This window comes from Rattus rattus, chromosome 12 (genome assembly GCF_011064425.1).
Source record: "Rattus rattus isolate New Zealand chromosome 12, Rrattus_CSIRO_v1, whole genome shotgun sequence".
In the NCBI taxonomy this organism is placed as follows: Eukaryota; Metazoa; Chordata; class Mammalia; order Rodentia; family Muridae; genus Rattus; species Rattus rattus.
In genome coordinates, this window is record NC_046165.1 from 70,546,047 (window position 1) to 70,573,362 (window position 27,316).

At 50.5% G+C, this 27,316-nt stretch overlaps 2 protein-coding genes across 2 annotated transcripts; both read right to left on the reverse strand.

Moving 5' to 3' along the window:
* Window positions 1-11,722: 11,722 nt before the first annotated feature.
* On the reverse strand, window positions 11,723-22,278 carry Mmp14 (matrix metallopeptidase 14). The gene is made up of 10 exons (XM_032917757.1): window positions 21,880-22,278; window positions 18,155-18,303; window positions 17,788-17,910; window positions 17,099-17,406; window positions 16,267-16,428; window positions 15,248-15,408; window positions 14,918-15,056; window positions 14,671-14,821; window positions 14,054-14,169; window positions 11,723-13,773 (listed from the first exon to the last, which is right to left on the reverse strand). Exons 1-10 carry the CDS (start codon window positions 21,985-21,987, stop codon window positions 13,442-13,444), a joined length of 1,749 nt encoding a protein of 582 aa, XP_032773648.1. The 5' UTR covers window positions 21,988-22,278; the 3' UTR covers window positions 11,723-13,441.
* Window positions 22,279-24,177: 1,899 nt separating this feature from the next.
* Window positions 24,178-26,802, reverse strand: Mrpl52 (mitochondrial ribosomal protein L52). Its single transcript, XM_032917998.1, has 4 exons — window positions 26,658-26,802; window positions 26,514-26,581; window positions 25,143-25,207; window positions 24,178-24,343 (listed from the first exon to the last, which is right to left on the reverse strand). Exons 3-4 carry the CDS (start codon window positions 25,185-25,187, stop codon window positions 24,197-24,199), a joined length of 192 nt encoding a protein of 63 aa, XP_032773889.1. The 5' UTR covers window positions 25,188-25,207; window positions 26,514-26,581; window positions 26,658-26,802; the 3' UTR covers window positions 24,178-24,196.
* Between the last annotated feature and the right edge of the window lie 514 nt (window positions 26,803-27,316).

Genomic DNA, 27,316 nt, shown 5'->3' on the forward strand with positions numbered 1-27,316 from the left:
TCATAGAAACATGAGGCTCCAATCCATCTAGAGCTGGAGTTACAGGTGGTTGCGAGCCATCCAAAATGGGGGCTGGCAACAAATCATGGGTCTTGTGGAGGGGAGGAAAGTACTCTTTTTTTTTTTTTTTTTTTCTTTTTTTCCGGAGCCTTGCGCTTGCTAGGCAAGCACTCTACCACTGAGCTAAATCCCCAACCCCAGAAAGTACTCTTAACCACTGAGCCATAGTTCCAAGCCTTAATGTTTAACTTTTTTCCCCTTCGGTATGCACTGGACTTGCTCACTCGTTCCTGACAGAACCTGGCAGAAAGGATGACACGCAGCTCCAAGAGTAATAGAAAACAAGCGGCGTTGGTTTTTCACTTTGCTGTCTTTAGGATCTCTCATTTGAGGAAAGCTAGCTGCCATGCTGTGGCCATTCAAGAAGCCCAACATGTCTTCAGGTCAGGAACAGAAGCCCCCATCATTGCCAGGACAAACATGTCAGGCACAGGAGGAATGAGCTCTCTGAGGCAAGCCTCCGGATGACTGTGGACACAGCTAAGCCCTGACGACCTGGACCACAACCAAACGTGAGTACCTAGACCAGGACCACAGACACCTTCGACATGCTACCTGAAATTCTCCTCACTTTCATTAGCTAGGTTTCCTACTTTCTACATGACTTCAGGCTGACTACACTTATTAAACTCCTGCATAACAAGGATAGCCTTTCCCCCAGTTCAAAATATTCTCCATCTCCTTTAGGTTCTCACTTGTGCCTTTAAAATAATAAAAGGTTTATTTATTTGATTGCCTGTGTGTACCTGAGTGTATGTATGTGCACTGTGTGCATGCAAGTGTCTTTGGAGGCCAGAAGAGGGCGCTGGATACTTGGAGCTGGAGTTGGGAGCCACTGGCAGTTCTGAGCCACCAGGTACTGGAAACCAAAGCCAGGTTCTCTGCAGGAGCAACAAGCGCTCTTGACTATTGAGTTCTACCGCCCTTAGAGGCATCTTTAAAGGCCATCATGTTTCTACTAAAGCTATTCCGAGTCCTTTGGTTTCCATTAACACTGATCTCAGACTTTCTAGCTTCTGAAGACAGGAACATCAAAGAATTAAGTGTCTTGGCTTCCAGTAAGCATTATGTAACAGTGGCAATTGTTCTCCTGACCAGACCGCATTGAATTACTGAAATAATACTATTTGCAATGTGCTAAAATATCCTTTCTTTCCCGCACGTCATAGGCTCCTTTTAGTCAGAATGGGAGCCTAAGTTTTTGCCAGACATCATGGTACATGCCTGTGATTCTAGCTCTCAAGAGTCTGATGCAGGAAGAATAGGAGTTCAAGGCCATCCTCAGTTACTAAGTAAGTTCAAGGCCAGCCTTGGTTACCTGAGACCCTGCATCAACAAGACAAGACGCCACCACCAACCAAACAACCAAACCAAACACACTAAAGCCAGACTCTTTACAACGCCTTATAAGGCACCACGGTCCCTTGCCCCGGTCAGTGCCCACCTCACCTCCATCTTTCCTGTTCTCTTCCTTGCTCTTTCTGTGTAGCCACATTGCCTTGTTCCCTATGGATTTCACGAGAGGCATGCTATTACTTCAGGCTTTTGGCATTTGCTCTTCCCTTTGCTTGGAAGGTTCTTCCTGAGAACTACATGGCTTGCTTACTAATAGCCCAAGATCCCAGCGGGGCCTTCTCTAGCCATTTCATGCAAAATTACATGGAAGCACTATCTCCCTTCCTCATTTAAAATTTGCCCTCAATACTTGTTGCTATGCAACATACTAAATATTTCCCTAATTTATCGCATTTGCTGTTCACTCCATTCACAGGAATAGATGTCAGAGATCACTTGCCTTCTGTTATGACTTTGGTACTAAAAGGGATGCATGTATTGGTACTCAGGAAACACCGGCTGAGTGAATAGTGAATGAATGAATTGATCAATGAATCAATGGTGTCTGGTCACAGGCATCTCTTAGACGACGTCTTTTAATCTCTTTGGCCACCCTTTCAACTATTAGTTGCTTATTAAAGATGACAGAGAGGGGTTGGGGATTTAGCTCAGTGGTTAGAGCGCTTGCCTAGCAAGTGCAAGGCCCTGGGTTCTGTCCCCAGCTCCGAAAAAAAGAAAAAAAAAAAAAAAAGATGACAGAGAGAAGCTGAGGATGTGACCCCTGTCAGGGCTTTGGATGCTCCTTCGCAACTCCATGACTCATGGGTGAAAGGTGGTCTAGATTCACAGACCACAAGGGCAATGGGGACTTCATGGAGCAAGTTGTGCTGTATGACAAAACGAGGCCAATGACATCGAGGGACAGGAAGCGCACACGGGGTGTGAAGGGAAGGTTCAGGAAGGTGTTTTAGGAGGTGAGTTCTGTAAATGCCTCAGTTCAAGATTCACGTACAGAAGCCTTGGGCTGAGGAGCCTCTTTGTTCCTTAGCTGAGAACTAAATCCAGAGCCAGATGCTTGCTAGGCAAATGCTCTACCCCTGAGCTAAATCCCCAGCCGTAGTGCACGTCTTCAATCCCAGCATTTGGGAGGTAGAGGCAGGTGGATCTCTGTGAGTTTGGGCTACACAGGGAGAGAGTTCTAGGCCAGCCAAGGCTACATAGTGAGACCCAATCTTATTTATTTTATTTTATTTTATTTTTAGAGACAGGGTTTCTCTGTGTAGCCTTGGTTGTTTTGGAACTGGATCTGGAGACTGGAGAACAGACTGGCCTTGAATTTATAGAGATCCACCTGCCTCTGCCTCCCAAGTGCTGTCATTGATGCTGTGATGAAATGTGTGCCATCACTGCCCTGCTTAGTGAGCCCTTTATTGAAGAAGGTGAAGAGGAGAAGAAGGAGGAGGAAGAGGAGGAGGAGAAAGAAGGAGAAGGAGAAGAAGGAGGAGGAAGAGGAGGAGGAGAAAGAAGGAGAAGGAGAAGAAGCTGCCGCCTTGCTGCCTTGGATGGTAGAATTCTGTAATCCTCAGGGAGGATCTTCAGTTAGGAGCCATTCTGAGCCAGATCCAGATCCTGTCTACCTGTACACACACACACACACACACACACACACACACACACACACACACACACACACACACACACACACACACAGACTTCAAGCTGGAAAACCTGTGTGAAGGGAGAGGCAGACCCTACACCTACCACATAGCTATGGTGCTAGTCTGTGCTTCAGGGAGAAAAAAGAATCCGCTTTATCTCTTTCTTATGTGGCGTAGGGCGTGCCTCCCAGGTTTAGTGACTTTAATTATGTTTGAGTCTTGTAGATTTCAAAATTGAAAAACACTAAGCTGTATCTTTTTTTTTTTTTTTTTTTTTTTTTTAAGACAGTGCTTTGCTCTGTAGTTCTGTCTGGCCTAGAGCTGGCTACATAGACCAGGATGACCCTGAACTTGTATCACTATGTCTGCCTCTCCCTCAGAGTCCCTCACAGAGATAGGATGAGAGGTCATTGCCAATATGCCCAGATATTAAGATATATCTTAAAAGGCCTGATACATAAAATATTTAGATTTCAGTAGGCATGGTAATTCCTACCTGTAACTCCAGGATTGAGGAGGCAGAGGCTGGTGGGTGTTTGTCATTTCAAGGCCAGCAGGCCAGCCAATGCTACATAGCGAGACATTGTCTAAGCAACGAGCAAGCAAGCAAGCAAGCAAATAGCCTCCCCCTCCCTTAAAATTTACCAAATGAAAAATTTGTTACAATATAGTGCTATTCTAAAGATATGGGGGTTTTGGGGTTGGGGATTTAGCTCAGTGGTAGAGCGCTTGCCTAGGAAGCTTAAGGCCCTGGGTTCGGGTCCCCAGCTCAAAAAAAAGAAAAAAAAAAAAAAAAAAAGATATGGGGGTTTTTGAACTACAAAACTAGACTAGACATTAGTTGGGTGTGATGTCCCACAACTTTAACTGACAGCCAGGGAGTAGAGGAAAACCTTGTCTTGGGGGAATATATATATATATATATATGTATATGTATATATATATATGTATATATATATATATATTGACAGATAGACGGGGGGCGGGGAGGAGAAGGAGGAGGAGGGGGAGGGAGAGGGGGAGGAGGAGGAGAAGAAAGAAAGAAAGAAAGGAACGAAAGAACGAAGAAGGAAGGAAGGAAGGAAGGAAGGAAGGAAGGAAGGAAGGAAGAAAAAAACTAGAAATGTGAGACTTAGGGACGGACTCCCATGGTCTTAATTAAGCTCCTGACCTTGAGGTCCCCAGCACAGGCATGGCGGAATAATCAGCGTCTACGGAGCCCACGCGGGGGGGGGGCAGTGTGGCGGCTCGCAGCTCTGAGGATGCAGAAGAGCCTCCTTCTGCGGACCGTCCAGGACGCTCTGTGAGCTGACTGCCCACTAATCCCCTCACCTAGGCCAGAGTGGACAGCGACGGAAACTCTGACCTTTTGTTTCGGTGGTTGCGAGGCTAAGAACAGCTGTGGGCCCCGTCTGGCCCGTAGTTCCACCCCTTTAAGTACAGGTGTCTAGAGAGGAAACATGGAAAGTGGGAGGGAGGCTGGTGGTTTCTTTGGTTCCGACCGGTTTTATTCTTGCCTAGGTTCTGTGTTCCCGAGGTCGACGACCAATCCTAACGCCGAACACAAGGGGGCGACACCACCCTGCAAACCCTGCCCGGCTGGTTTCTGCTGTAGAGGTGGGTGGGTCCCCACTGAGTGGGACGTGTACTCCTCTAGCTTTCTGTCCAGCTTCCCTTCTCTTAGAACGTACCTGTGGGCTCGCACAAGGTGGGTATGGGGGAGGGTTGGTCTCTGAGTCACAGGACAGTAAAGACCACTGAGACAGTTGGAGATGTCTGCCTTAGAGGTTAGAAGGATGCAGGAAGGGGTACCCTGTGGGCTCTTCAGGACTGGGTGAAGGCTGGGCTGGTCAGCACCCGAAGTTGTGAAATCTCAAGAGCTGGGCCAACACAGCCTAATACCTCTCCCAGTTTAAGGACGGGTCTTGTAGAGGATATAGGGGATGAATCCTGGAGTGACACAGCAGATGGCTCGGCAGATAAAAAAGGTATGCATGAACTTCTACCTGGATGCATTTCTCTACATTCTTTTTCTTTTCCCATACTAGGAATCCAACCCAAGGAGGCCCTTGCTCATGCTGGACAAGGGCTCTACTATTGATCTTGGCTGATTGATTGATTGATTGATTGATTGATTCAGATGCAGGATCTCATGTAATAAGCTTCAGGTCAGATTCTGTTCCAAAGGAACAGAAAAAGGGTAGATGTAAGGACCAGAAGTCCACAGCTGGGGCTGGAGAGATGATGGCTCAGCAGTTAAGAGCACTGACTTTGGGGTTGGGGATTTAGCTCAGTGGTAGAGCGCTTGCCTAGCAAGCGCAAGGCCCTGGGTTCGGTCCCCAGCTCTGAAAAAAAACAGCACTGACTTCCTGAGTTCAGTTCCCAGCAACCATCCATGACAGGATTCAATGCTCTCTTTTTCTAGTGTGTCTGAAGACAGCTACAGTGTACTCACATATATAAAATAAATCTTGGGGTTGGGGATTTAGCTCAGTGGTAGAGCGCTTGTCTAGCAAGCGCAAGGCTCTGGGTTCGGTCCCCAGCTCCGAAAAAAAGAAAAAGAAAAAATAAAATAAAATAAATCTTAACAACAACAACAATCATGGCTGAGATGGTGGTGCTGGTGGTGCACACCATCAGTACTTGCACTGGTGGATGGGGGCAGGGCAGAGGCAGGCCAATCCCTGAGTTTGAGGCTAGCCTGGTCTACAGAGTGAGTTCACAGAAAAAGTCTCAGAGGATGAGGAGGAAAAAGAAGGAGGAGGAGAAGAGGAAGAAGTTATCCTTGGTTAATTTTGGCTACATAGGGAGTTGGAGGCCAGCCTGGGTTACTTGAGATCCTGTCTAGACAAGTAGGTAGGTATAGATAAGAATCCTCTGTTGTGGCTGAATATACTCACAGAGACATCATTGTGTCCAGGATATCTCTCCATACGTGTGCTCTATTTGCATGTACGCCTGCATGACAGAGAAGGTCATCAGATCCCATTACTGATGCTTGCGAGCCATCATGTGGGTGCTGGGAGTTGAACTCAGAACCTCTGGAAGAGTAGACAGTGCTCTTAACCACTGAGCCATCATCTCTCCAACTCCCAAGATGTATCTTCAAAGCAGCTTTTTAAAAAACACTGAAAGGGGCTGGAGAGATGGCTTAGCGGTTAAGAGCACTGACTGCTCTTCCAGAGGTCCTGAGTTCAAGTCCCAGCAACCACGTGGTGGCTCACAACCATCTGTAATGGGATCTGATGCCTTCTTCTTGTGTGTAACTTATATAAATAGATAAATAAGTACTCTTACAAAAAAACAAAACAAAACACTGAGGAAGAGGGCAGATGAGATGGCTCAGCAAGGAGAGAGCCATCTCCACTTGTGTGCTGTGCATGCCCACCCCCATCACGAGCGAGCGTGCGTGCGTGCGTGCGCATACACAAATATGTGTAGCATATAGGCCTGTAATTTCCCTAATTTAGAAGGCTGAGGCAAGACGAACAGAACAACATATAACGAAAGCATGAAGGGTAGGGAGTGCTCAACTTCATTAGGATTTACAGAAATGCAAACTAAAATGCCAGCACGCTGCTGCTCTACCTCGTGAAGAGGACCAAGCCTGGTGACTGCACATACCAGCTAAAAAACCAAACTCTTTGTACAAGGAGGTGAGCTGCAGCAAAGACACAGAATGTAGCTACACGTCCCGTCAGGAGGGAAGCTTGACAACAAGAACGAACAAAGAAAATGACATCAGTGCCACCATGAGAAACAGGAAAGTCTCAGAGCTGCAGAGACAGCTGGGGAGGTCATGACTGCTCTCCCAGAGGACCCAAGTTCAGTTCCCAGCTGAACAAGGAGACTCACAATTGTGTGGAACTCCCATGCCCTTTTCTGGCCATTGTGGGAACTGGACCTGCATCTGGTGCACTCACATGCAAGCAAAATACTCACACATATAAAGTAAAACTAAACCTTAAAAAGAAAGAAAGGCAAAGAAATAGTTCAACATTCAAGGACTTGGTCCCTCTAATGGAGAGAATTCGGGGGGCACACGGGTCCTTTAAAGATACTGGTTCTATTTTTTTTTTTTTTTTTTTCCGGAGCTGGGGACCGAACCCAGGGCCTTGCGCTCGCTAGGCAAGCGCTCTACCACTGAGCTAAATCCCCAACCCCTTGGTTCTATTTTTTATAGTCATATAATACATTGTCATTTATTCTTTCCCACTAACTTGTAAGGAGCTGGGTTTTGTTTATCTTTTGTTTTTTGCCTGTTTTTTTGTTTGTTTTGATTTTTCAAGACAAGGCTTCTCTCTGTGGAACCCCATCTGTCCAGGAATTTGTTCTGTAAACCAGGCTTGCTTTGAAATTAGAGATCTGCCTGCCTCTGCCTCCAGAGTGTGTGTGCCATGACAGCTAGCCAAGAAGCCATTTTTATTTATATTTATTATATGTAAGTACACATTCACTGTTTTCAGACACACCAGAAGAGGGCACCAGATTTCATTACAGATGGTTGTGAGCCACCATGTGGTTGCTGGGATTTGAACTCAGAACCTCTGGAAGAGCAGTCAGTGCTCTTAACCACTGAGCCATCTCTCCAGCCCAAGAAGCCATTTTTTAATTCCTCTTTTGTGGGCAGCCTGGCCTTGCCCTGACTGGACCCCCCCTCCCTTGAGTTAGGGAAGTGGCTGGAATGGGAAATCCAGTGAATGAGCAGGATATGAGCAGTGCTGAGGCAGTTCCCATCAGACCCATCTGGTCCCTGAGTCAGTGAGCTACCCCGGGCACTCAGAGGATGCCCTTCCGACATCCATTAGAGTGCCGCCTCTCCTGTCATTTTCTACCCAGGTGTCTTTTTTCAGACAGTGTCTCATGTAACCTAAGCTGGCACTTCCGATCTTCCTGTTTCAGTCTCCTGAGGGCTAGGGTTATGGATGTGTGTCATAATGCCTGGGTTTGTGTGGTGTTGGGATCTAGCTAAGGTCTTGCACGTGGTAGGCAAGTCCTCTACCAGCTGAGGTGCCCACCCCCAGCCACAGACCCGGGTCTTTGTGAAGCAGCTGATCTCTCTCTCTCTCTCTCTCTCTCTCTCTCTCTCTCTCTCTCTCTCTCTCTCTTTTTAAGATTTATTCATTTATTATAAATAAGTACACTGTAGCTGTCTTCAGATACACCAGAAGATGGGATCAGATTTCTTTACAGATGGTTGTGAGCCACCATGTAGTTGCTGGGAATTGAACTCAGGACCCCTGGAAGAGCAGTCGGGGCTCTTAACCACTGAGCCATCTCTGCAGCCCCCAGATTATCTCTTTAAAGTACAAAGGCCGAGAGATGACTGGGGATAAATTGTTTAGGGGGCACCTGGCCTCAGCAGAGATACAGAGTAAGCTGCTACCCTGGGATGTGATGACAGCCCTGGTCTGTGGAGTCTAATGGTCGGGCTGTGGAGCACCAGGACGAGTGGCAAGGGAGCACGGAACGGGCTGAGCCTGGCTTGGGGAAGGCGGGCTTGGAAGGAACTAAGCCATTGGCACCGGACCAGCATGGAAAGTATGTGTATGAGCTCACTGGGAAGCTGGTTTCTGTCCAGTGGGGCCTGCCTGCCTGCCTTCCAGGCCCTGGCTATTTAGCCCCAGTGCAGTGCAGTCTGCCACGGGGTCGCCCTAAGACTGAGGGGGAACGGCACTAAGCCCTAGGGGTAGGGGTGGGTATAGGAAACTGTATCCTAAAGAAGAAAGAGACTTCGATTCGGGATGGGTACAAACCTGGTAAGGAAACTTTAGACAACTGTCTGAGCTTAGGCTGGAGTTTTCTGGGGACTTGTGGGACTAGTAGCCGTTCCTCAGAAGGCTCTTATTCTTATCAAGGTGTTCACCAACACCCCAACTGCTGTTGGGTGTAAGTACCTTCAGCCCCTCCAGTTCCTGGGTCACTGCGGCCCTCGCCTTTCTTCCTTCCAAACACTCGCTCCTACCCCTGAGAAGCAAAGGAGTAGGCTGCAGATTGGAACCTCTCCCATGCCCCGTCCTCCCAACTCTCATTGCCTTCACTGATCTGCTGCATGGTCCAACAAGCAGACACAGATATACTGACAGTTCCCCCAGAGCATACCAGCCTCGTGGGGCTACACTGCAGGAGATGCCCAAGGAACCTTGTCGGAATCTGCTTCCATAGAACCACCACCCAGTTTCATTTGGGTCTTAGTTTTGTTTTGCAGCTTTGAGGACCAAATTCGGCACTGCTTATGTTAGGCAAATGTTCAAGCACCAGGCCACCACGTCCTTAGCTTCCGATATGGGACTTATTTGAACTAAGGAACTTGTTCAAACCGAGATCTTGCACGGTTGCTCTGTATAATGAAGGCCTCAGCAGTTGCTAATTCTCCAGCCTACAGCGAGGGCAAGGAGGATACAGAGGTGGAAGGTAGCTGGGAATTCTGTTTTGATGGGGTAAAGGCACTGGGAATGGGCAGGGAAGGACCAGCAGGGATAAGCAGACTGTAGTGTGTGGAGAAGTCTCTCTGCTATATTCTCTTTTGGAGGGTACAGTTCCTCTTAGGTTGTCCCTTCCCTGGCCTGCTGGACTGGAAGCCCAAGAGGCTTTGGACCTGCGGGTATCCGGATCCCTGGAAAGGGGGAGTACAGAAAAAGAGTCCCCTCACCCCACCGGTGTTGGTGGACGGTCTGCTGTTCCTTCTTGGCCCTCGCTCCCTTACTCTGGTATCTTCTTAGCCCAGTGTCCTCCGGGCAGCCTAAACCTCCTCACATATCCAACTGGTTCCTCCTGGCTGCCCCAACTCACAAGCACTGCTTTCGAATAAAGGAACTTGGAACCACAGAAAGTGGGTCAGGCCCAGCAGACAAATCGGCCAGGCCAGGCCAGTGAAAACACTTTGCAGGTCCTTGGGAGCCAGAGGGCCCTCTGCCTCCTGTCATCCTATCCTGACATGGTGGCTCACTCAAGTGGGACCGTATGACCACGAAGGCATCTTCCAAGGTCCCGGGGTGGGGTGGGCAGGCTCAAGTGTATCATCAGCACCAGACACTCAGCCTCCGCCCCACGGTCCGTTCTGCGCAGACTCTCTTGTCCAGCTCATCTCCCTTTGTCTCCAGGTCTGCATTCCCATTTCTCCCTTGGCTTCAGACAGCGTCTTGTGATTCCAGAATCCCAGCCAAACAATTTCCTCGTGATGGGGAAACCGCACTCCATCCCTGGGCTCCCCCTCCTCTTCTCTCTGGCAATGCCCCCTCCTGGGCTCTTCCCCTGGCTCCAGCTGTGTTTTGCAGAATTCCCTCTGGATAACATCTGTAATTGCCTCCAGATGTGGACCACGAAAACACAAAGGGGCCATCATTAGCTCATCTTTTACTTTTTTTTCTTTCTTTTTTGTCACATGCACGGGCTTGATTACCCCTAGATGCCCCTGGTGTCCCCAGAGCCACCTTCTCGGGGTTCCAGTCGGTTTTTTTGGGGGGAGAGGGTGGTGGTGGAGGCTGTTCCTAACTTCACTGAGACACACAGGCCCTGGCAAACAGCTGCTGGCAGTGGAAGCACAGGTGACCAGGCACAGGGTCAGGGTTGCTGGCTGGCAGGGAGGCAGGGTACCCCATCTGCCAAAGTCATCACCCCAACTACCCTGCTGAGCAGCTGGAGGGAAGAGGGCTTAGGTGGAGCCAGGCTCGGAAAGGCAGGCTGTGGAGGACCTGGGCAGGAGCCCAGGGAAGACTGGGCTGAGGCAGGAAGGGAAGGCGGGAGAAGGGGGCTGCTCTCCTCCAGCTGAGCTGACTCAGCAGCTGAGCTGACCCCTCCCTTCAGGCTGGTTTTGGAGGAAGGGAGGGTCAACAGCCTGGGAACCCTGTCTAGGGCAGCAGTTTCTACGGAAAATGGAAACAAAGCCTTGTTATTCTACCCTTCCAACCTGAGGGTCCTGGTTCTTCTGGGCAATTGAGAAACATTGTTCTGCTGGGGAGAGGACACTCTTAGGAGTGCAAACCATGGGGACCTCTTTCTTTTTAATTCCCTAGTCTCCTGATCCAACAGCAGTCTCAGGCCTCTGAGAACCACCACCTCCCCCTTATTCCCCGCTCCCTTTAAAGGCAGGGTCTTACTATGTAGCCCCATCTGGCTTAGATCTTATTCATGTAGACCAGGCTGGCCTTAAACTCCCAGAAATGTGCCTGCCCCTGCCCCAAAGTGCTGAGAATAAAGATGCGTATACCATGCCTGGATTTAGCAGAACCTTCTTAGGTCCTGAGGCCTGTCGCTAGACTTCAGACTATGTGATCATGGGAATGCCCTTGCTTCAGGGACAGATTTATGAGGAAACACGTTATGTGGCAAGATCACACGACAGAATAATGCAATTTAGGAAGATTTTCCAAATGGTCTCAGCTTGACCACTTCCTTCTACTCCGGCAGCCTTGGTTCTCAAAGGTAGCCTTTTAAGGCTTCTGGCGGGGGGAGAAAGCTGGGTTCTTCCAGTCAGTTCTCTAACCTCCAGTGGGGTATGACTTGTTCCCCAACTGCAACTCTTAAATTCTATCAGTCTAAGAATAAATATTTATGACAAATACTCAACCCTGCATCACGGGGAAATGCTGTCCTCAACGTCTGCTCTTCCTAGCCCTGCTTACCCACACCTCATCCACCCCTACACCAAGCTGTAGTCACACAAAGGATGTGAAACACAGTTTATTCTTCGTGGAAAGGTTGAACAAGGTCAAAAAATGTCCTTCGAGAGCACTGACCCAGCCCCGCCCTGCAGGTTTCTGGGGTCAGCCACCTCTTCCCCCCTCCGCCCCCCACCCTCCCCATGCCCCTTGTTAACAAAAAGGAACGATTTGAATGGCATTCATATATAATAATTATAATAAAAATATACATTAAACAAAACAAAAAAAAACCCAAACAAGACAGAAATTTAGCTGGGCTTCCAGCACCGTTCACCCCTATCCCCAACCCTCACCCAGACACTCTCCTCTCCTCTCCCTCCACAGGGTCTCACTCTCCCAAGTCCCCAGTACCATGACCACCTTCAGTGGCTGAAGGAGACTTCAAATGGGTCAACTGGGTGGGGAAGAGGAAGGGCAGGACATAAGTAAAATGGGCTGAGGAGTGCCTGCATCAGGAAAGGGGAGGCCCACCCTAACCAAGAGCACCCAGACACCTGCCTCACTAGGGCAGTGAGGAAGACTGAGCAAGCCCAGGCAGCTGACAGCCTCCTCTGGTCTCCATTGAGTCCCTGTACGCATGCTCTGTTTATTCCCGTATCAATTCTTATCCTTTCCTTCTAGGCTGTGTGCAAGGGGACAAAAAGGGGCCAGTGTGGCTTCCTTAAGACCCTCTCTGAGACATCTAACGAAATGTGCCCACTCCTGGGTACCAGTGTCCTGTGTGTGCACTGACGTCTGCCCAGACCCCCCAGGAATACACTGCCGCCAGCACACTGCATTTGCTGCCCCCTCTGCCTGCTGTCTTTGGGTCCCAGCCCCAGCTACCTGCATTTGGACAAGGTCTTTTCCTGCAGAGCCATGAGGCTCATCCTTCATGCTCCCGATCCTGCTGTCTCCCCTTGACCTCACTCCACCCGGAACCATTCCCCCTGGTTTCAGCTCTTCCAACCTTGAACTTGACAGCCAAGGCTAACATTCGGGGGCGGGGGGCAGGGTTGCCGAGGGTTTCCTCAGACCCATTTAGTCCTTAATGGCTCAGGCTCCTTTCGAAGGTTCTCCAGGCTGGGTTGGAGAGAGGAAGATCTTTGTGGAGAGGAACTTGGCTGTCCAAGCCACCAAGACTCTCTGTGAGTTTCTTTCTTTCTTTCTTTCTTTCTTTCTTTCTTTCTTTCTTTCTTTCTTTCTTTCTTTCTTTCTTTCAAAGTCTTTAGGGTAACTGAACAATCTTTCCACCTCCAAATATGCACTCTTAAGATGCTTTTTAGTCAGAGTGACGGGAGGCTGCCAACTGGGTACACTTGGTACGTATAGGGCTCATATGCCCAAAGCCTCCTGAGGTCAGAGTTCAGAGATTTAAGATATGTAGTTAGGGGGATGGAAGAGAAGCAGATGACCCCGTTTGGCCTTTGCCTGTAAGGTCAGAGGGTCCTGCCTTCAAGTGCAGAGCCTTGACAACATTCAAATAGGGTTGGACACACACCAAGCTATGAGGGTCCCTTGAGGGCCAGAGGCCAGACCATCTTCTGCTCAGCCCTCAAGGGACCCACCTATGGATGAAGCAAGGCTGGGGTGAGGGTGGGAGAGGCCAATTAGGGACTGGGAAGGGAGGCTGGAGGGAAGGAGCCCAGGATGGGTGAGAACAGCCCACCTGCCACCACCGGCTGCCACTGGCCTTCGGAGGAGGCAAAGTCCTTGTGGTAGAAGCGGGTGGGCCAGTGGTGGGGGTCAGACCTTGTCCAGCAGTGAACGCTGGCAGTAAAGCAGTCGCTTGGGTGTCCCATGGCGTCTGAAGAAGAAGACAGCAAGGCCCACTGCCAGTACCAGGAGCAGCAGCAGCACCGGCAGAACAACAGCAGCTGCACTCACGGCTCCGCTGCCCTCCTCATCCACCTCGATGATGATCACCTCCGTCTCCTCCTCGGTCCCCTCGTCGGGCCGGCCCCCCGAAGGGCAGCCCATCCAGTCCCGCAGAGCTGACTTGGGGTACCCGGGCTCTACCTTCAGCTTCTGGTTGTTGAATTTCCAGTATTTGTTCCCCTTGTAGAAGTATGTGAAGACTGAAGGGCCCCAGGAAGACAGCCGAAGAGGACAAGAACCAAGCCGGGGAGGGGGCGGGGTCCAGGAAGGCCCCAGAGAGAGAACAGAGAAGAAAGTTAGTGTGATGGCTAGCTAAGCTTAGCGCTCAGCCCAGTGCTAACTTGGGAGCTTGGAAAGACTGAGGGTACTCCATATGAAAGCACTTGGCTATTTCCTGGCAAGCCACCAGCCCCCACTGCTTTCCAAAAGACCCGCCTTTCTGCATTTCCTCGGCTCCCCAAGCCCGCCCTTCTCACTCACCTTCATCACTACCCATGAATGAGCCTCTGGGAGACTCAGGGATTCCTTCCCAGACTTTGATGTTTTTGGGGTATTCGCTGTCCACTGCCCTGAACTCCTCATTGAAGCGGTAGTACCTGGGGGAGGGGACGGAAAGGGGAGTGGTTGGATACTGGGCATGCCCTCAGAGGTGAGCAGACTCAGGACAAAGGGTAGCTAGGGTCATGGTTGGGGACAGGGGTTTTGAGTAATGAGGGCCTGCAGCTGAAAGAAGCGGAAGGAGGAGGTGGAAGGGAGGGTGCAGGCTGTAAGGAGCCACTAGCAACCCCTTAATGATAGTGTGTAGACTGTTGTCTTTATGCAGGTGAAGGCAGGCACCCTGGTGGCTGGGGAGGAGGCACAGTGCTAGGGGCAGGAGGCATCAAATGACCAGGTTTGAAATGGTGACCCGGTCACAGCCCACTCAGGCAGCACTAAGAAAAACTGTCTAATGCTAGGTAACAGCAAAGGATTAGCAAGTTCCTTTTCCAGGGCAACAACCTTGGGAGGCAGGGCTTTCTTCAGAATTTAGGGATGAGGGTGGCTGTGGTAGTAATTTCTGAGTAGAGAGGCTTAGGGTTAAGGATCTGAGGTCTTACTTATTTCCCCGGAAGAAGTAGGTCTTCCCGTTGGGCATCCAGAAGAGAGCTGCATCGATCTTGTCCGTGGGCAGTCCTCGGCCCAGCTCCTTAATGTGCTTGGGGTATCCGGGTTCCAGGGAAGCTTCGTCAAACACCCAGTGCTTATCTCCTGGGATAGGAGAGAAGGGAAGAATCTGGGTCCAATCTGTGAGGTCTCTGGGAGTGAAGTGGAATCAACTCATCCAAGGAGACTCTTCCTGGTTACCTTTGAAGAAAACAAATTTGCCATCCTTCCTCTCATAGGCAGTGTTGATGGATGCAGGCAGGCCCCTCCAGAATTGGCCAATGGGCATTGGGTATCCGTCCATCACTTGGTTATTCCTCACCCGCCAGAACCATCGCTCCTAGAAACCAGTAAAGATGCGGGAGAACACATTATGCCTTATGCCTCAGTCTTCTTCAGTCCCCAAGGCTGCCCCACTGCCCTGGGCTCTATGGTTTTATTTTCAGTCCTTCTATCATTATATCCATCCACCATCCTTGCTGCGAGTCCTTCTGTCCCCTCATACAATCCTATTTCTTCCTTTCCTCTCACCTTGAAGACAAACATCTCTCCTCGGAGCATGGCCACGGTGTCAAAGTTCCCATCACAGATGTTGGGCCCATAGGTGGGGTTTCTGGGCTTATCTGGGACAGAGGGCCTAGAGGTGGTTCTGGGTTGAGGGGGCATCTTTGTGGGTGACCCTGACTTGCTTCCTGAGGAAGAGAACAATAGGGGGTACTTCAGACTTTGGAGCAGAGAGGATGGAAGGACAGACAGATAAGCAGACAACGCCCTTAGAAAGTGTGAGGGGGGTGGCAGTGCTGCAGAGATGGCTCCGCGGTTAAAGCATTTACTGCTCTTGCAGAGGATGGGGGTTTGGTTCCCAGAGCTGACAACAACCTATTACCCTAGTTCTAGGAAGTCTAGTGTGTCTGTGGACACACACACACACACACACACACACACACACACACACACACACACCTTGATAAGAACAAATATTAAAAAAAAAAAAAGAATATAAATGGGCTTTAGAAGGATGAAGTAGCTGGCTTCATCCATTCATTCATTGGGCGTGTCCAACAGGTGTGCTCAAAAAGCTGGAGCTGAGGGGTGGGGATGTGGCTCCCTGATTAGGAGCATCTGCAGTTCCTAGAGAGGACCCAAGTTTGGTTCCTAGGGCTCACATGGCAGTTTCAGGAGACCCAGTGTCCTTTTTGGGACTTCACAGGCACCAGGCATGCACGTGGTGCATATACGTACACGAGGCAATACAGTTACATATGCAAAGCAAAGAAAAGCTTTTCAAAAATGGTAGCTAATAGAGGCAATGAAGAGTGGTGTGGTGTGTGTGTGTGTGTGTGTGTGTGTGTGTGTGCATGTGTGTGTATGTGTGTGTATGTGTGTGCATGTGTATGTGTAAGTATGTGTGTGTGCGTGTGTGCATGCATGTGTGTGTATGTGTATGTGTGTGTGGACTTCACAGCATGATGGGGGGGAAAATGCAGACCAGAGGCCAAGAGGGGACAAGCGCACAGACAGAGGAGTAGGTATGGGGATGCATAACTCACCATAAAGTTGCTGGATGCCGCGGCGATCGTCATCAGGCAACACGAAATTCTCTGTGTCCATCCACTGGTAAAAGGGAGCCATGATGGCGGAGGGGTCGTTGGAATGTTCCAGGCCTAGGGCATGCCCCAACTCATGCACAGCCACCAAGAAGATGTCATTCCCTAGAGGGATGGAGACGGTAAGAACTTGGTTAAGCTCCCTGTGTCCCCACCAGACTCCAGTTTCACAGATAAGCCTGCTGGTCATGTTTTCCACCTCAAGTGATTAAGCCTTGAGGGTCAGCTTCCTGTTTGGTTCAGAAAACCCAAAGGCAGTCACTACCCTCCTCTGGGGGAAGTGGGGTGCCTGGGGCAGAATCCCAGTCCCAGGAAAACCTATACTGTGGAGCTCAGTTTCTCCCAGAAGCTAGGATCATGTTTGCCTGGAGAAGTGGGTGAGAAGGGAGAACTTTTAAATCTGTGATTGACAAGTCAATCAGGTAGTAATGTCGAGCAACAGAAATAAACAACTTAAAGCAAGAGTCCTGCATGCTCACACTAGGTTCTATGGCTAATAACTTAGCTGTTGTTGTTTTTCTTGTTTTGAGACAGAGTCTTGTTATCCAGTCTAGGCAGGCCTCAAACTCACAATCCTCCTGCCTCAGCACTTAGATTCATTTTTTAATTTTATTGATTTATGGGTCTCATTATGTAGCCCAGGCTGGCCTAGAACTTACTATGTAGAGCAGGCTGGCCGCTACACCCTGCTAGCTTAGACCTTGGAAGGAGAACCTTCTATATACAAGTGACTGCAGACTCTGCACAGGGTAGAACCCAGGGTTCCCTTACTCACCATTTAGATCCTCATTTTGGACAGTCCAGGGCTCAGCAGAATCAAAGTGGGTATCCCCTCCAATATTGGGGCCTGGGAAATAGGCATGAGCCAGGAAGCCTCCTTCACCATCAAAGGGTGTGCTGTCGCCATGGAAACCCTCAGCAAACAAGATCATGATGTCAGCCTGCTTCTCATGACCCTCCCGGATGTAGGCATAGGGCACTTCCCGGAAGCGCAGTGGCGTGGCACTCTCCCATACCCGGAAGGCTTTCCGAATGGCTTCGAATGTGGCATACTCGCCCACCTTGGGGGTATAATTCTGGATGCTACAACCAGACATGAGGGTAGAGAAGGGAAACATTTGGATAAAAGAGGCAAAGTTCCTCTACTCTCCTAGCTCTGACAGAACTGCCCACCCACCTTGCCAGACCCTGCTACTGCATATACACATCTCATATACATGCTACGTGTGTGTGTGTGTGTGTGTGTGTGTGTGTGTGTGTGTGTGTGTGTGTGTACACAGGCTTGGGGTGTTGCCACTAGAGTCCATGTCCTCCAAAATAGCTGCAGTTCTCTGCAAGATTAGAGCGATTTTCCTTCCCGCTCCCTAGGAATGGCCAGTGGCACAGGCCACCTTAGACTCGACATAGCACAGCTAATAGGGGAGGGGACTGCCCGTAAGAGACATCGCTAGGCTGGGGACTCACCAGAAAGTGATCTCATTATGCTGCCACTTGAGGCCCTGAATGGCATAGCGCTTCCTCCGAACATTGGCCTTGATCTCGGTCCCAAACTTATCTGGAACACCACAGCGAGGGCGCCTCATAGCCCTGGGGTGAAAACAACAGAGTCAGTGTAGTATATAAAACAGAACCATCTTCAAGGGGCAGAGTGCAGCGCTGCAGTTGACCCAGGGTCTTGGTCCCTGGTCCCAGGTCAGTGGTGGGTGAGGCTTGGTGTATGTCAGTGTAGGGAAAGGCCAGATACTGAGGTGAGTAGGAAAGGGCACCAGAGGCATGTTTAAGTGGAAACATTTCTGGTATTCAGCGTGGTCAGTGGAGGCCAGAAACTTACTTCATCGTGTCCGAATCAGCCTTGCCTGTCACTTGTAAACCATAGAACCTTTGCATGGCGGCAATGGCAGCTGAGAGTGACTGGGGTGAGCGTTGTGTGTGGGTACGCAGGTCCCCTGGAGGTAGGTAGCCATACTGCTGCAGCCAAGCCTGTCAGGAGAGGGGTGTGGCTTAGAGAATTTCCACTTGGTCCAAGGGGCCCACCTGCCCCTCCACAGTGTCTGGTAGATGTCCTTGATTTAAGGTGAAAAAATAGGACAGGCTCTCAAACTGGTTCTGGCAGGAACTCTCGGGCTAACTGTTGGCCTGAACTCTACCCTAGACCTGAGTATGGCTTGTCCTCAGGGGTGACAGGGTGCAGACAGATACAAGGTTGTGGGGAGCCATTGCTCCTGAGCTACAGTGCTCTTGGAAATAAGAGCATTAGAAAGTTGAAAGAGTTTTTAGCATAGTTTTAGTTTGTCTGTACATGTATGTGGAGGCCAGAGGTCAATCTCTGGTGTGTTCTTTGGGAGCTGTGGCTTACCTATAAGGTCAGGCTGGATGCCTCAGGGCTTTCCCTCCCTCTGCCTCTCCAGAACTGACATTACAAGTGTGTCACCAACGCCCCCTCCCCATCTCCCTGCACTAGAGTTCAAATCCAGGCCCTCGTTCTTGCAAAGCAAGCATTTTGCCACGCCTTAAAATGTCTTCTTAGAGCTGTCATTCTCTCCAGCATTTTGAAAATATGGCATGTCCCATTTGAAAATAGGTTATGCCCATGGTAGGAAGAACTGTAGAGTGGGGGTGAGGGAGTCTCTGGAACAGAAGCGCCACATTTCTAGGACCCTCCCAGCAGAAATATTTTTAAGGAGGCTAGAAAAGGAGTCAGGGGTAAGGTTTGATGATGATGGCAAAGCTGTACTCTTTAGGGTGGTGACTAATAAGCCATAACCCTAAATAAATACTCTGTGACCCAGGAATCTAGGCTTGGAGAGCCAAGCAAGCCATGTTATGTATAGACTATGAGGATGTTTGAATTCTTTTTGGGAGACACGACCCTGATAGCTCTGGTCCTATTTCAGTTTTACCTTTTTTTTTAAGGAGACCAGAGAGGGTTTCTAGTTGCCTAGAACAGGCATTTGGAAGGGAAGTGGTAAAAGCTGCCTCGGAGCCTTCTTCTCCTACCTATCCATGGTCATTAGGATGATCTATGGGTACACACGATGCTCTTCCTCTTCTGGTTTGGGCACCCATGGTGGAGCAATGCTCTTGTGTGGGGTCTGGGGGTGATTCAGGAGCAGCTGACTTAGGACCTGAGCCCAATAGGGCAGGAATTGCAACACAGTTCCAGGAAGTGATCCCCTCAAGGCTGACAAGAGTGTTGACAAAGGCTTGTGTTGTAAACAACCCAGCCTTTCCTCAGCCAATAAGACTGGCCAAACAACCCTAGCATCACCTGTATCTCAGGGTACAGGATTTTAACCTCTTGTGTGTCAGAGAGGCCCAGCAGGGTGTGGAACTCCAGAGCTGTCCCCTCGGATCTGAAGGCTTGCCCTGACATGCGCTGTGGCCTGTGCCAAGTATGTAGGAAACTCCCTTTGCTCCCAGCCTCACCTGTAAGCTCTGACCCCTGCTGGGGTAACGACGCGGCTTCAGGATTGGGGATAGGTGAAAGTGGGAGGGGCCAGCTTCCCCCACCCCCTCCACCCACAAGCTGAAAGACGGGAGGAGGGAAGCCAGGTCCTCAACCCTTATCTAAATTGAGGAAATACTCCTAGAGTAGGAGAAGGGAAGCTGGCAGGAGAAACAGGCGTTCTGGAGAAATCCCTTTCCTATGAGCCTTTCGAGACGCAGACAAAGTCTAAGTAAGCACACTCAAAAACCCGGCCCAGCACCCTGTGGAGCAAAATGGATGCTTTGTCAGGAAAAGGACTCCCCGGAAGAGCATCACAAAGCCAGGAAAGAAACTGTCCCCATTTTCTTCCTCTCCCGGACTGGGCAAGTTTCTTTCTCCATCTCAGAGCCAGGCAAGAACCACAGACTATGAGACTGAAACCACAGGAGAGGACTCTGGTGTCTGCGGCTGAGTGGGGGGAAGGGAAAAGCACCAGACACACCAACGGGAAGAGAGAGGGCTGTCCTGGAGCTGGTGTGGCGCTGTGGAGGCCTGGTGAAAGGGACCTAGCTACCTCAGAGCCCCTCTCCCTTCAGCTTGGCCTGAGGACGGGCAACTCTGTTGGGTGGCAGGACCCAGCTGGCTGGCGTTGTCTTGATCAATAACTGCAGGGCATTCCCTATGAGAAAGTCAAGGAACACCTCCCACTTTAGGAGGCTGAGAGGGTGGGGTCTCTCCAGCTCTACACCAAGTCTTGGATCCCGGCCTCTGTCCCGCCCTCCCTCAGCTTCCCATCCTACTGGGTTCCAGAAGCAAATGGTGGTTCTGGCTCTGGGAAGACCATGACCCACTTAGAGCGAAGCCAGAGCTGCCGCCCCTCCCCTAGGGCACCTACTGGAGGCTGGGGAGGGGAAAAAAAAAGTTGGCGGTGGGCAGTTTTCCAGAGGCTCCTTTTGTTAGGCGCTCTCTGAAAATAGGGTTTGGTTTTTCAGTCTCAGGGGGGATTTTACTCTTTCTAGTTTCCATACACAACTGAGGCCCCACTCTTAGGGCTACACTTGTCCTTTCAGCCCTAGGTCTCTTCAGGGGCACAGGCAGCATGTGCTCTGGAGAGGTTCATTCCGAGGGTGCGACCCGGCCTGGGCCCATAACAGAAGGAGTCAAATCCAGACCATATCCTGCATTTTGGGCCCTTCCCTGCCCTTCCCTACCACACCCAAGTCCTCACCAGGCTGAGTGGGTTGGGATGGCCCAAAATAAGAAGCTGATTAAATCTGTCTCCCACCTTCACCCCAAAATAAGAGAGGGAGGGAAAACTTCCTCGGACTACTCCCACGCCGCTTCCTTCAGGACCGGGGTGGGCTACGATCACGGAAGAGTTGAGGATGGGGGTGGGAACGCCAAAGTCAGTTGGGACACTTGGAGGGAGACCCAGGCCCGCCCTCAATTTACTCGTCCAGCGATTCCCCCTAGTCTCTGGGCGATCAATGCAGAAAAACAATGAACAACAAAAAAGGGCCCCCGAAGGCACCGGCAGGGGTGTGGAGGACGCCGGAGGCGGTGGCCAGACTGAGCCCCACTGCTCACAAGAAGAGCTTTGTGTGCGCGGAAGTTCGGCCCGCCGCGACCTTCGACGCCAGGGCCGGCGGCCCGCACCGAGGGCGGTCCAGGGGGAGGCGGGTACCGCTCGGGCTCCCCGGACGCCCCCACTTGGTACAGATGCGCCCGTGCAGGGCCGCGGGCACCTGAGCGCTGCCAAACTGAAGGAACAACTCGCGTGTGACACCGGCCCGGACGGCGCGGGATTGGAGCGGGGTCCAGAGTTTCTGAGGCTCCCGCCTGGTGCCACATCGCGCGCAGAGCTTGGGAAAGCGAGGCCCGGGCCCCACTGCAGAGTTCTTTCAGGGAAGGGAGGAATGGGACAGAGTCGGTGGCGGCAGAGGGGGTTGTTGGAAGCGGGCAAAAGTTGGATCGACTTGCAAGTTTGCAGATGAGGGGAGAAAAACAAAGGCTGGAGCAGCAGAGCCCCCCCAGAGCCCAGCTCTCAGCAGGGGCTGTCCCCTTGGAGACCCCCGGGCTCGCCTACCCGGCAGGCGAAACTCCGGGAAGGGCCGGAGGAGCTCACTTACTTCGGGGCTGAAGTTGCTGCTTTGGGCCCAGCCGAGGGAGGCGAGCGTGGTGCCGAGCGTGAGCAGGGGGAGCAGGAGGCTGCGGGAGGGTCGAGGGGCGGGAGACATGGTCCGCGGCGTCGGGGCGCCGGGCGGTGCGGGCTCCGCGGCGGGGCCCACGCCCTGGGGTCGCGCCGCTGCTCTCTTGGGCGCCTTTGTCTTCTAAAGGAACGGAATGTGGATTCCTAGAGCGCAGTCGCCTTGGAGGTGAGGGAATTGCTCCTGGAAATGCCTGTTTGCTCTTCTCTTTTCCGTTTTTTGATCTTTCTTCTGCTTAGTCGGCGAACTGAGTTGGAAGCCCTCTCTGCTCTCTCCTTTGGTCCCTCCCTTCTCCCACAGCCTCTCCTCCGCCCCCGCCCCAATGCCCTCCTTTTCTGGTGGGGACGTGGTTGTTTCAGCCTGAATCCAATTACAGCCAAGAGGAGAGAAGGAAAAAAAAAGTTGCCTTTTCTGTGGTGCAGTCTGCCATCTGCAGGGGTTGAGGCCACAGCCGACAACTAACTAGGAGCCTTGGTGTCCCAGGGGACGGGATGCGGAAGACTTTCTCTTCCTAAGCATTTTTTGGGTGGCCTGATTCCCGTAGTATTCAGCATGTCTCACTTGAGAGTGTTTAATGTTTAAGTATTGGGAGGCCTGATAGCTAGAGATGTTGGAGACATGAACTCTTCCATGCCTTGAAGAAGGTTGGGAGAAGGGACATTTACTAACAAGGGGATTGTATACTGAGACCTGTGGACAGCCTCCTCCTCCTCTTGCCCCAAACTTAAGGCTGTAACAAAAGCCACTGCCCAACAGTCAACACAATTACTTTGAATTTGGGGACCCACCCCTTTATTAATGACTTTTACAATCTGGCTGTTCCATTAAATGTGACTGCCCGGGTAGGAAAAGGGTTCAAGGTCACAGGATTGGGGGAAGCCTGATAAAAGTTTGATGAAAGTTGTTGGAAGAGGGAGGATTGGGAGGTAGGGTTTTGGAGTTTTGTTCAGTCTTTACAAGTGGAGACAGTTCCTTGGAGTGCTGCTTCCGTGATGGCTGGCTGTGAGAACAAAAGGAGAGGCAGGCAGGGAAGAGGGAGAACAGGCTGCATGAGGCACTCAGAGACGGAGACAGATAAGAGGTTGAGAAAATCTGGAAAAACACCAAGCAGTGGGACAGAGGCAGGAAAAGTGTGGGAGACAGAAAACTCGACCATCAGCGAAATGTAAGATCCAAGAATTGCCTTTGGTCAGCGAGAGGAAGGCAGTGGGAGAGGGAAGGAAATCAAGGGAAGGGGTAAGGGCAGAGGGGAGGGATAAGGCCAGGTAGGAAGCTCCAGGAATCCACGAGTACTAGCTTAGTGGTGGAAAGTTGGAAGCCAAACATTGAGCACTGAAATGGGAACAAAGGTCCTTGCCTCCAGAATCTAGGGGAGGGCTCATGATCAATAAAATGAATGGTTGCTAGGTCATGGGCAGAGACATTGTGTGGGGGTGGGGGTGAGATACAGGGCCCTCTTCGGCCTCTAGTATTTAGTCTGATCACAACTCCTTCTGCAGAAGACCCTGAGTTTAATCCTTCCTGTTAGCCTTCCAGTGTGGGTGTCTCTTGGACCATGTACCCAGATACTAGCTTCTTGTTAAGAAAGGGACTTCTCTCTGCCAGGTGTAGTGGCACATAGCTTTAAAATCCAGACAGAGGCAGGAGGATCTTTGTGATTGCAAAGCAGCTTGGTCTACCTGGCCAGTTTCAGGACAGCCAAAGCTATCATGAGACCGTGTCTCAAAAAGAAAAAAGAACCTCAGATGGAAGCCTTTTCAACAGAACATTTATTGAATGCCAACTGTAAGCATCTGAGCTGTGTATGGGCTGTTAGTGACAGAGGCATGAGGGGTAAAACCAGGAAAACTGCTGCTGCCCCTTACCTTCTCTCACAGAGCAGTTGCTGCTCTTAGCTGGGTTAGCCCTTGGACCAGCAAGGAAGAGGATTAAAATCCCAAGCATGCATGCTAAGTGGGAGGGTGGTGGTGTGCTTAGCTTTTGTAAGGCTCTGGGCGCGTTCTTCAGCACCAGGGGCAAAATAATCCCAGAGCAAGATCTGGCTGAACTGGAATGGAGCGAGGACTAAGGGCATTGGGCCAAGCCTGGCAGGCAGTGGTTTTAAGTTCCTCCCGGTGCCTGAGGTCTTTTGCTATCAATACAAACGGCGGGAGAAAAATGACTTCGTTCTACCTGGGATAAAACATTCGGATGGTAGAAAAGGAAGGCAGAGAGGCTGGGAAAGTGGGACAGGAGCTTTTTATTGATTTGGAAGTGGGTTCCTCAGTGACGTCCCTTTAGGTTTAAGGTCATGTTTCTGCTTCCTTTCCTCCTGCAGTTTCTGCTGCCTGAGCTTCCATGCCTGTAATCCTGCATCCATTTCCTGTGTCAGCAGCACAACTCGTCTCTGAAACGGACAGGAAAAGAACAAGTAACATCTGGGGCTCCAGCATATGCGGCACTGAGCAGATATCCTCTCTCCCCCAAAGCCAAGAGTGTTCAGCTAGATTCTGATGCTTCCTTCACGCTGACAATGTGTACGCTGACAGCAACATGACGCCGAGGAACGTCTGCTGTTGGTGTCTGCAACTAGTGCCTGCCCCGTTCCAGTCTTCCCTTCTCACAGTACTATTACAACATCTGGTTTGGGCCAGGTAGGGTGATAAACATCCTTTGATCCTAGTACTAGAGAGGTAAAGGCAGGCCCATCTCTTGTGAGTTTGAGGCTGGCCTGTGTCTGTATGCCTCATTGAAAGAAAGAAAAGAAAGAAAGAAGTCAGTTAGTTGGGCGTAAGGACTGGAGAAATGGCTGCTGCTGGTGGGCTTGTCTAGCAGGCAGAAAGCCCTGGGTTTTATTTCAAGCATTGCCAAACAGTAGTTCAAATGCAACACAGCTTAAAACAAATTCTAATTTATGGGACTGGAGAGATGACTCAGTGGTTAAAGAATACTTTCTGCTCTTGCATGGGACCCAGGTTCAATTCCCAATAGCCACCCTGGAGCTTACAACCATCTGTAATTGGCAGTTCCAGGGGGATCTGACACCCTCCTCTACCCTCTACAGGTACCACGAACATACATCCACACAGGCCAAACACATACATGTAAAATAAAAACCAATCTTAAAGGAAACAAAGATAAATGATGACTTAAAATTTCCTCCTCCAATTATAAACATAGCCTTTGCTGGAGTTCCAGCCACTCACTGCAAGCTTCTCCCTTTGAGCTTCTCTTCGAAGTTGGCCTTTCATTGGGGGAGCAGGGCGGCCATCTACAGATAAAATTGAAAGAAAGGCAATAAAATTGAAAGAAAGGCAAAGTGTTCAATGTGGTCTGGGCATCTTGTCCAAACACTGGTGTGATAGGAATTAAGAAGAGAGTAAATCTCTAGCTTTCCTCTTCAGTTCACACCGACTATGGTTGGGGTCGGGGACAGCATGTGTGAGGCCCTAGGTTCAGGTCCCAGTTCTGCTCACCAAAAATAATACTGAAGAGGAACCCAGTTCACAACCAAAGCTGAAACTCATCTAGCATCCATGGTGAGGTACAACAGAATCATGAAAACGAGTTCCTAGGCATGGTCCTATCATTTAACCCTGTCAATAGCATGGACCTAGGGTGGTCTGCCATGCTGAATTCACTTTTCCCTTCAGAAACCCTTCACTCAGTGTAAGTCTTTGCTAAACTTCATCTCACTGTATAATAAAATGCAGGGTTTTTTTTTTTTCTTCCCCGCTTTTGATTTTTTGAGGCGAGGTTTGACAATGTAGCTCTGAGTGCTTCTGCCTCCTGAGTGCTGATTGCAGGTATGTGTCATTACCCTTTTAAAAGTTTTATCTTAATGTGATTGGGTGTTTTCCTTGCATGTATGTCTGAGCACCGTGTGGGTGCATGGTACAGGTGGGAGCTTAAAGATGACATCAGAGATCATGGAACTGGAGTTACAAGCAATTTTGAGTCACCATGTGGGTGTTGAGAATCGATCCCAAATCCTCCGGAAGAACAGCCACTGCATTAGAGGTGTGTCTCGAGGCGTGTCGCCAGCTCATTCGCTTTTTTTTTTTTTTTTTAAAGAGACTTCCCTGTATTGAGTCTGCCATATTCAGAGTTGTAGGGATCTTCAGTGTTCTCTTCAGCAGCTTTTCAAAGAATTCCTTGTGTATTTGCAACCAAATTCTCAAAATACCACTTCTGAGGGGATAAAAGTCACACACACTTCCAGCCCCAGGACAGCCCAAGTTAGAATTATCTTGTATCTTCTGGGCACGATCCCCTACAGATTACTTTCCTTAGCCTTTTTATTATTTATTGATACACAGGGTCTCATTCTACAATGTAGTTCAGGATAATCAGGGGTTCCCTACATAGCATTTGCCTCACAGCAATCCCTCTGCCTCAACTCTCCAAAGCTAAAACTTCAGGGGTGAACTAACACTCAGCTATGTAGTCAGACAAAATTAGAGCTTCGAACTCTTGCCTAAGTAAAAGGTTCAGTATTTTCCCAGACACGCCCCCCAATCCCTACAACGGGGTGGTCTCAGAGGAAAAAGAAAAAAAACCTTGACATCAAGGCTCACCCGCGAAAGACCAGTCAGGAAGCTCCGTGAGGGGCCCATAGCCGGAAGGGTTGGCAGCCAGCCCTTGCCTGGGTGGGGGAAAAACAGTGGGGGTGAGTAATCGGCGGGATGCCAGGTCCCGCCGCGTCCCCGCCCGGCACTCACTGGAGTCGCCACTGGCTGCCGGCCCGCGCCACTGCACTACTGTGCAACCTCCGGACACCTACTGGAAGAGTAGCGAGTTAGAGGGCTGTTGCCCCGCGGCCCCCGGGTTCCCAACCTCACAATCACTCACTGGACAGCCAGGTCCCTAAGGCAGCCATGCTGGAGCAAAGGAACCGGAAGTGGGCGTGGCTCCGGTAGCCACGCAGGACGCTGCGGGGGAAAACCGGAAGCCGACATCTTGAATGTGGTTTTCAATCGCGGGTCCCACCATCTTGGGTCATCGTACGGAAGTGAGAGTCCGCTGCCGGCTGTATGTTCTGAATAGGAGGAACTGTCCCGCGCGTGCATCTTACATCCTCCGAGGAGGAACTGTCCCCCGCGTGCATCTTACATCCTCCGAGGAGGAACTGTCCCGCGCGTGCATTTTGCATCCTCCGAGGTGGTCGAGATAACTGCGACCGAATCCTTTTCAGTTGTTTCCAAGACCTTTCCTGGACGTCCTCCAGCCTTTGAAAATTTAGGGTAACTCAGAAGTGTCGCATCTAACGAACCTCATTGTGCAGCCTTCTGCATCATTTTAACGTTTGTTTTCTGATCATGGTACGATCAAGTGTAGACGAGTCAGAAAAATTTGGTTCTCACCCAACAGAATCGAAGAA

Bases quoted from the DNA above. Each gene is read 5' to 3' on its own strand.
- Mmp14 (XM_032917757.1), bottom strand. From the start codon at position 21,987: ATGTCTCCCGCCCCTCGACCCTCCCGCAGCCTCCTGCTCCCCCTGCTC. The intron at 17,407-17,787 runs GTGAGTCCCCAG...GTCTGGTTGTAG, and splicing joins CATAATGAGATCACTTTCTG to CATCCAGAATTATACCCCCA. The intron at 14,170-14,670 runs GTAAGACCTCAG...CCCCTCCCCCAG, and splicing joins TACTTCTTCCGGGGAAATAA to GTACTACCGCTTCAATGAGG.
- Mrpl52 (XM_032917998.1), bottom strand. From the start codon at position 25,187: ATGAAAGGCCAACTTCGAAGAGAAGCTCAAAGGGAGAAGCTTGCA. The intron at 24,344-25,142 runs GTGAGTGGCTGG...TGTCCGTTTCAG, and splicing joins CTCAAAGGGAGAAGCTTGCA to AGACGAGTTGTGCTGCTGAC.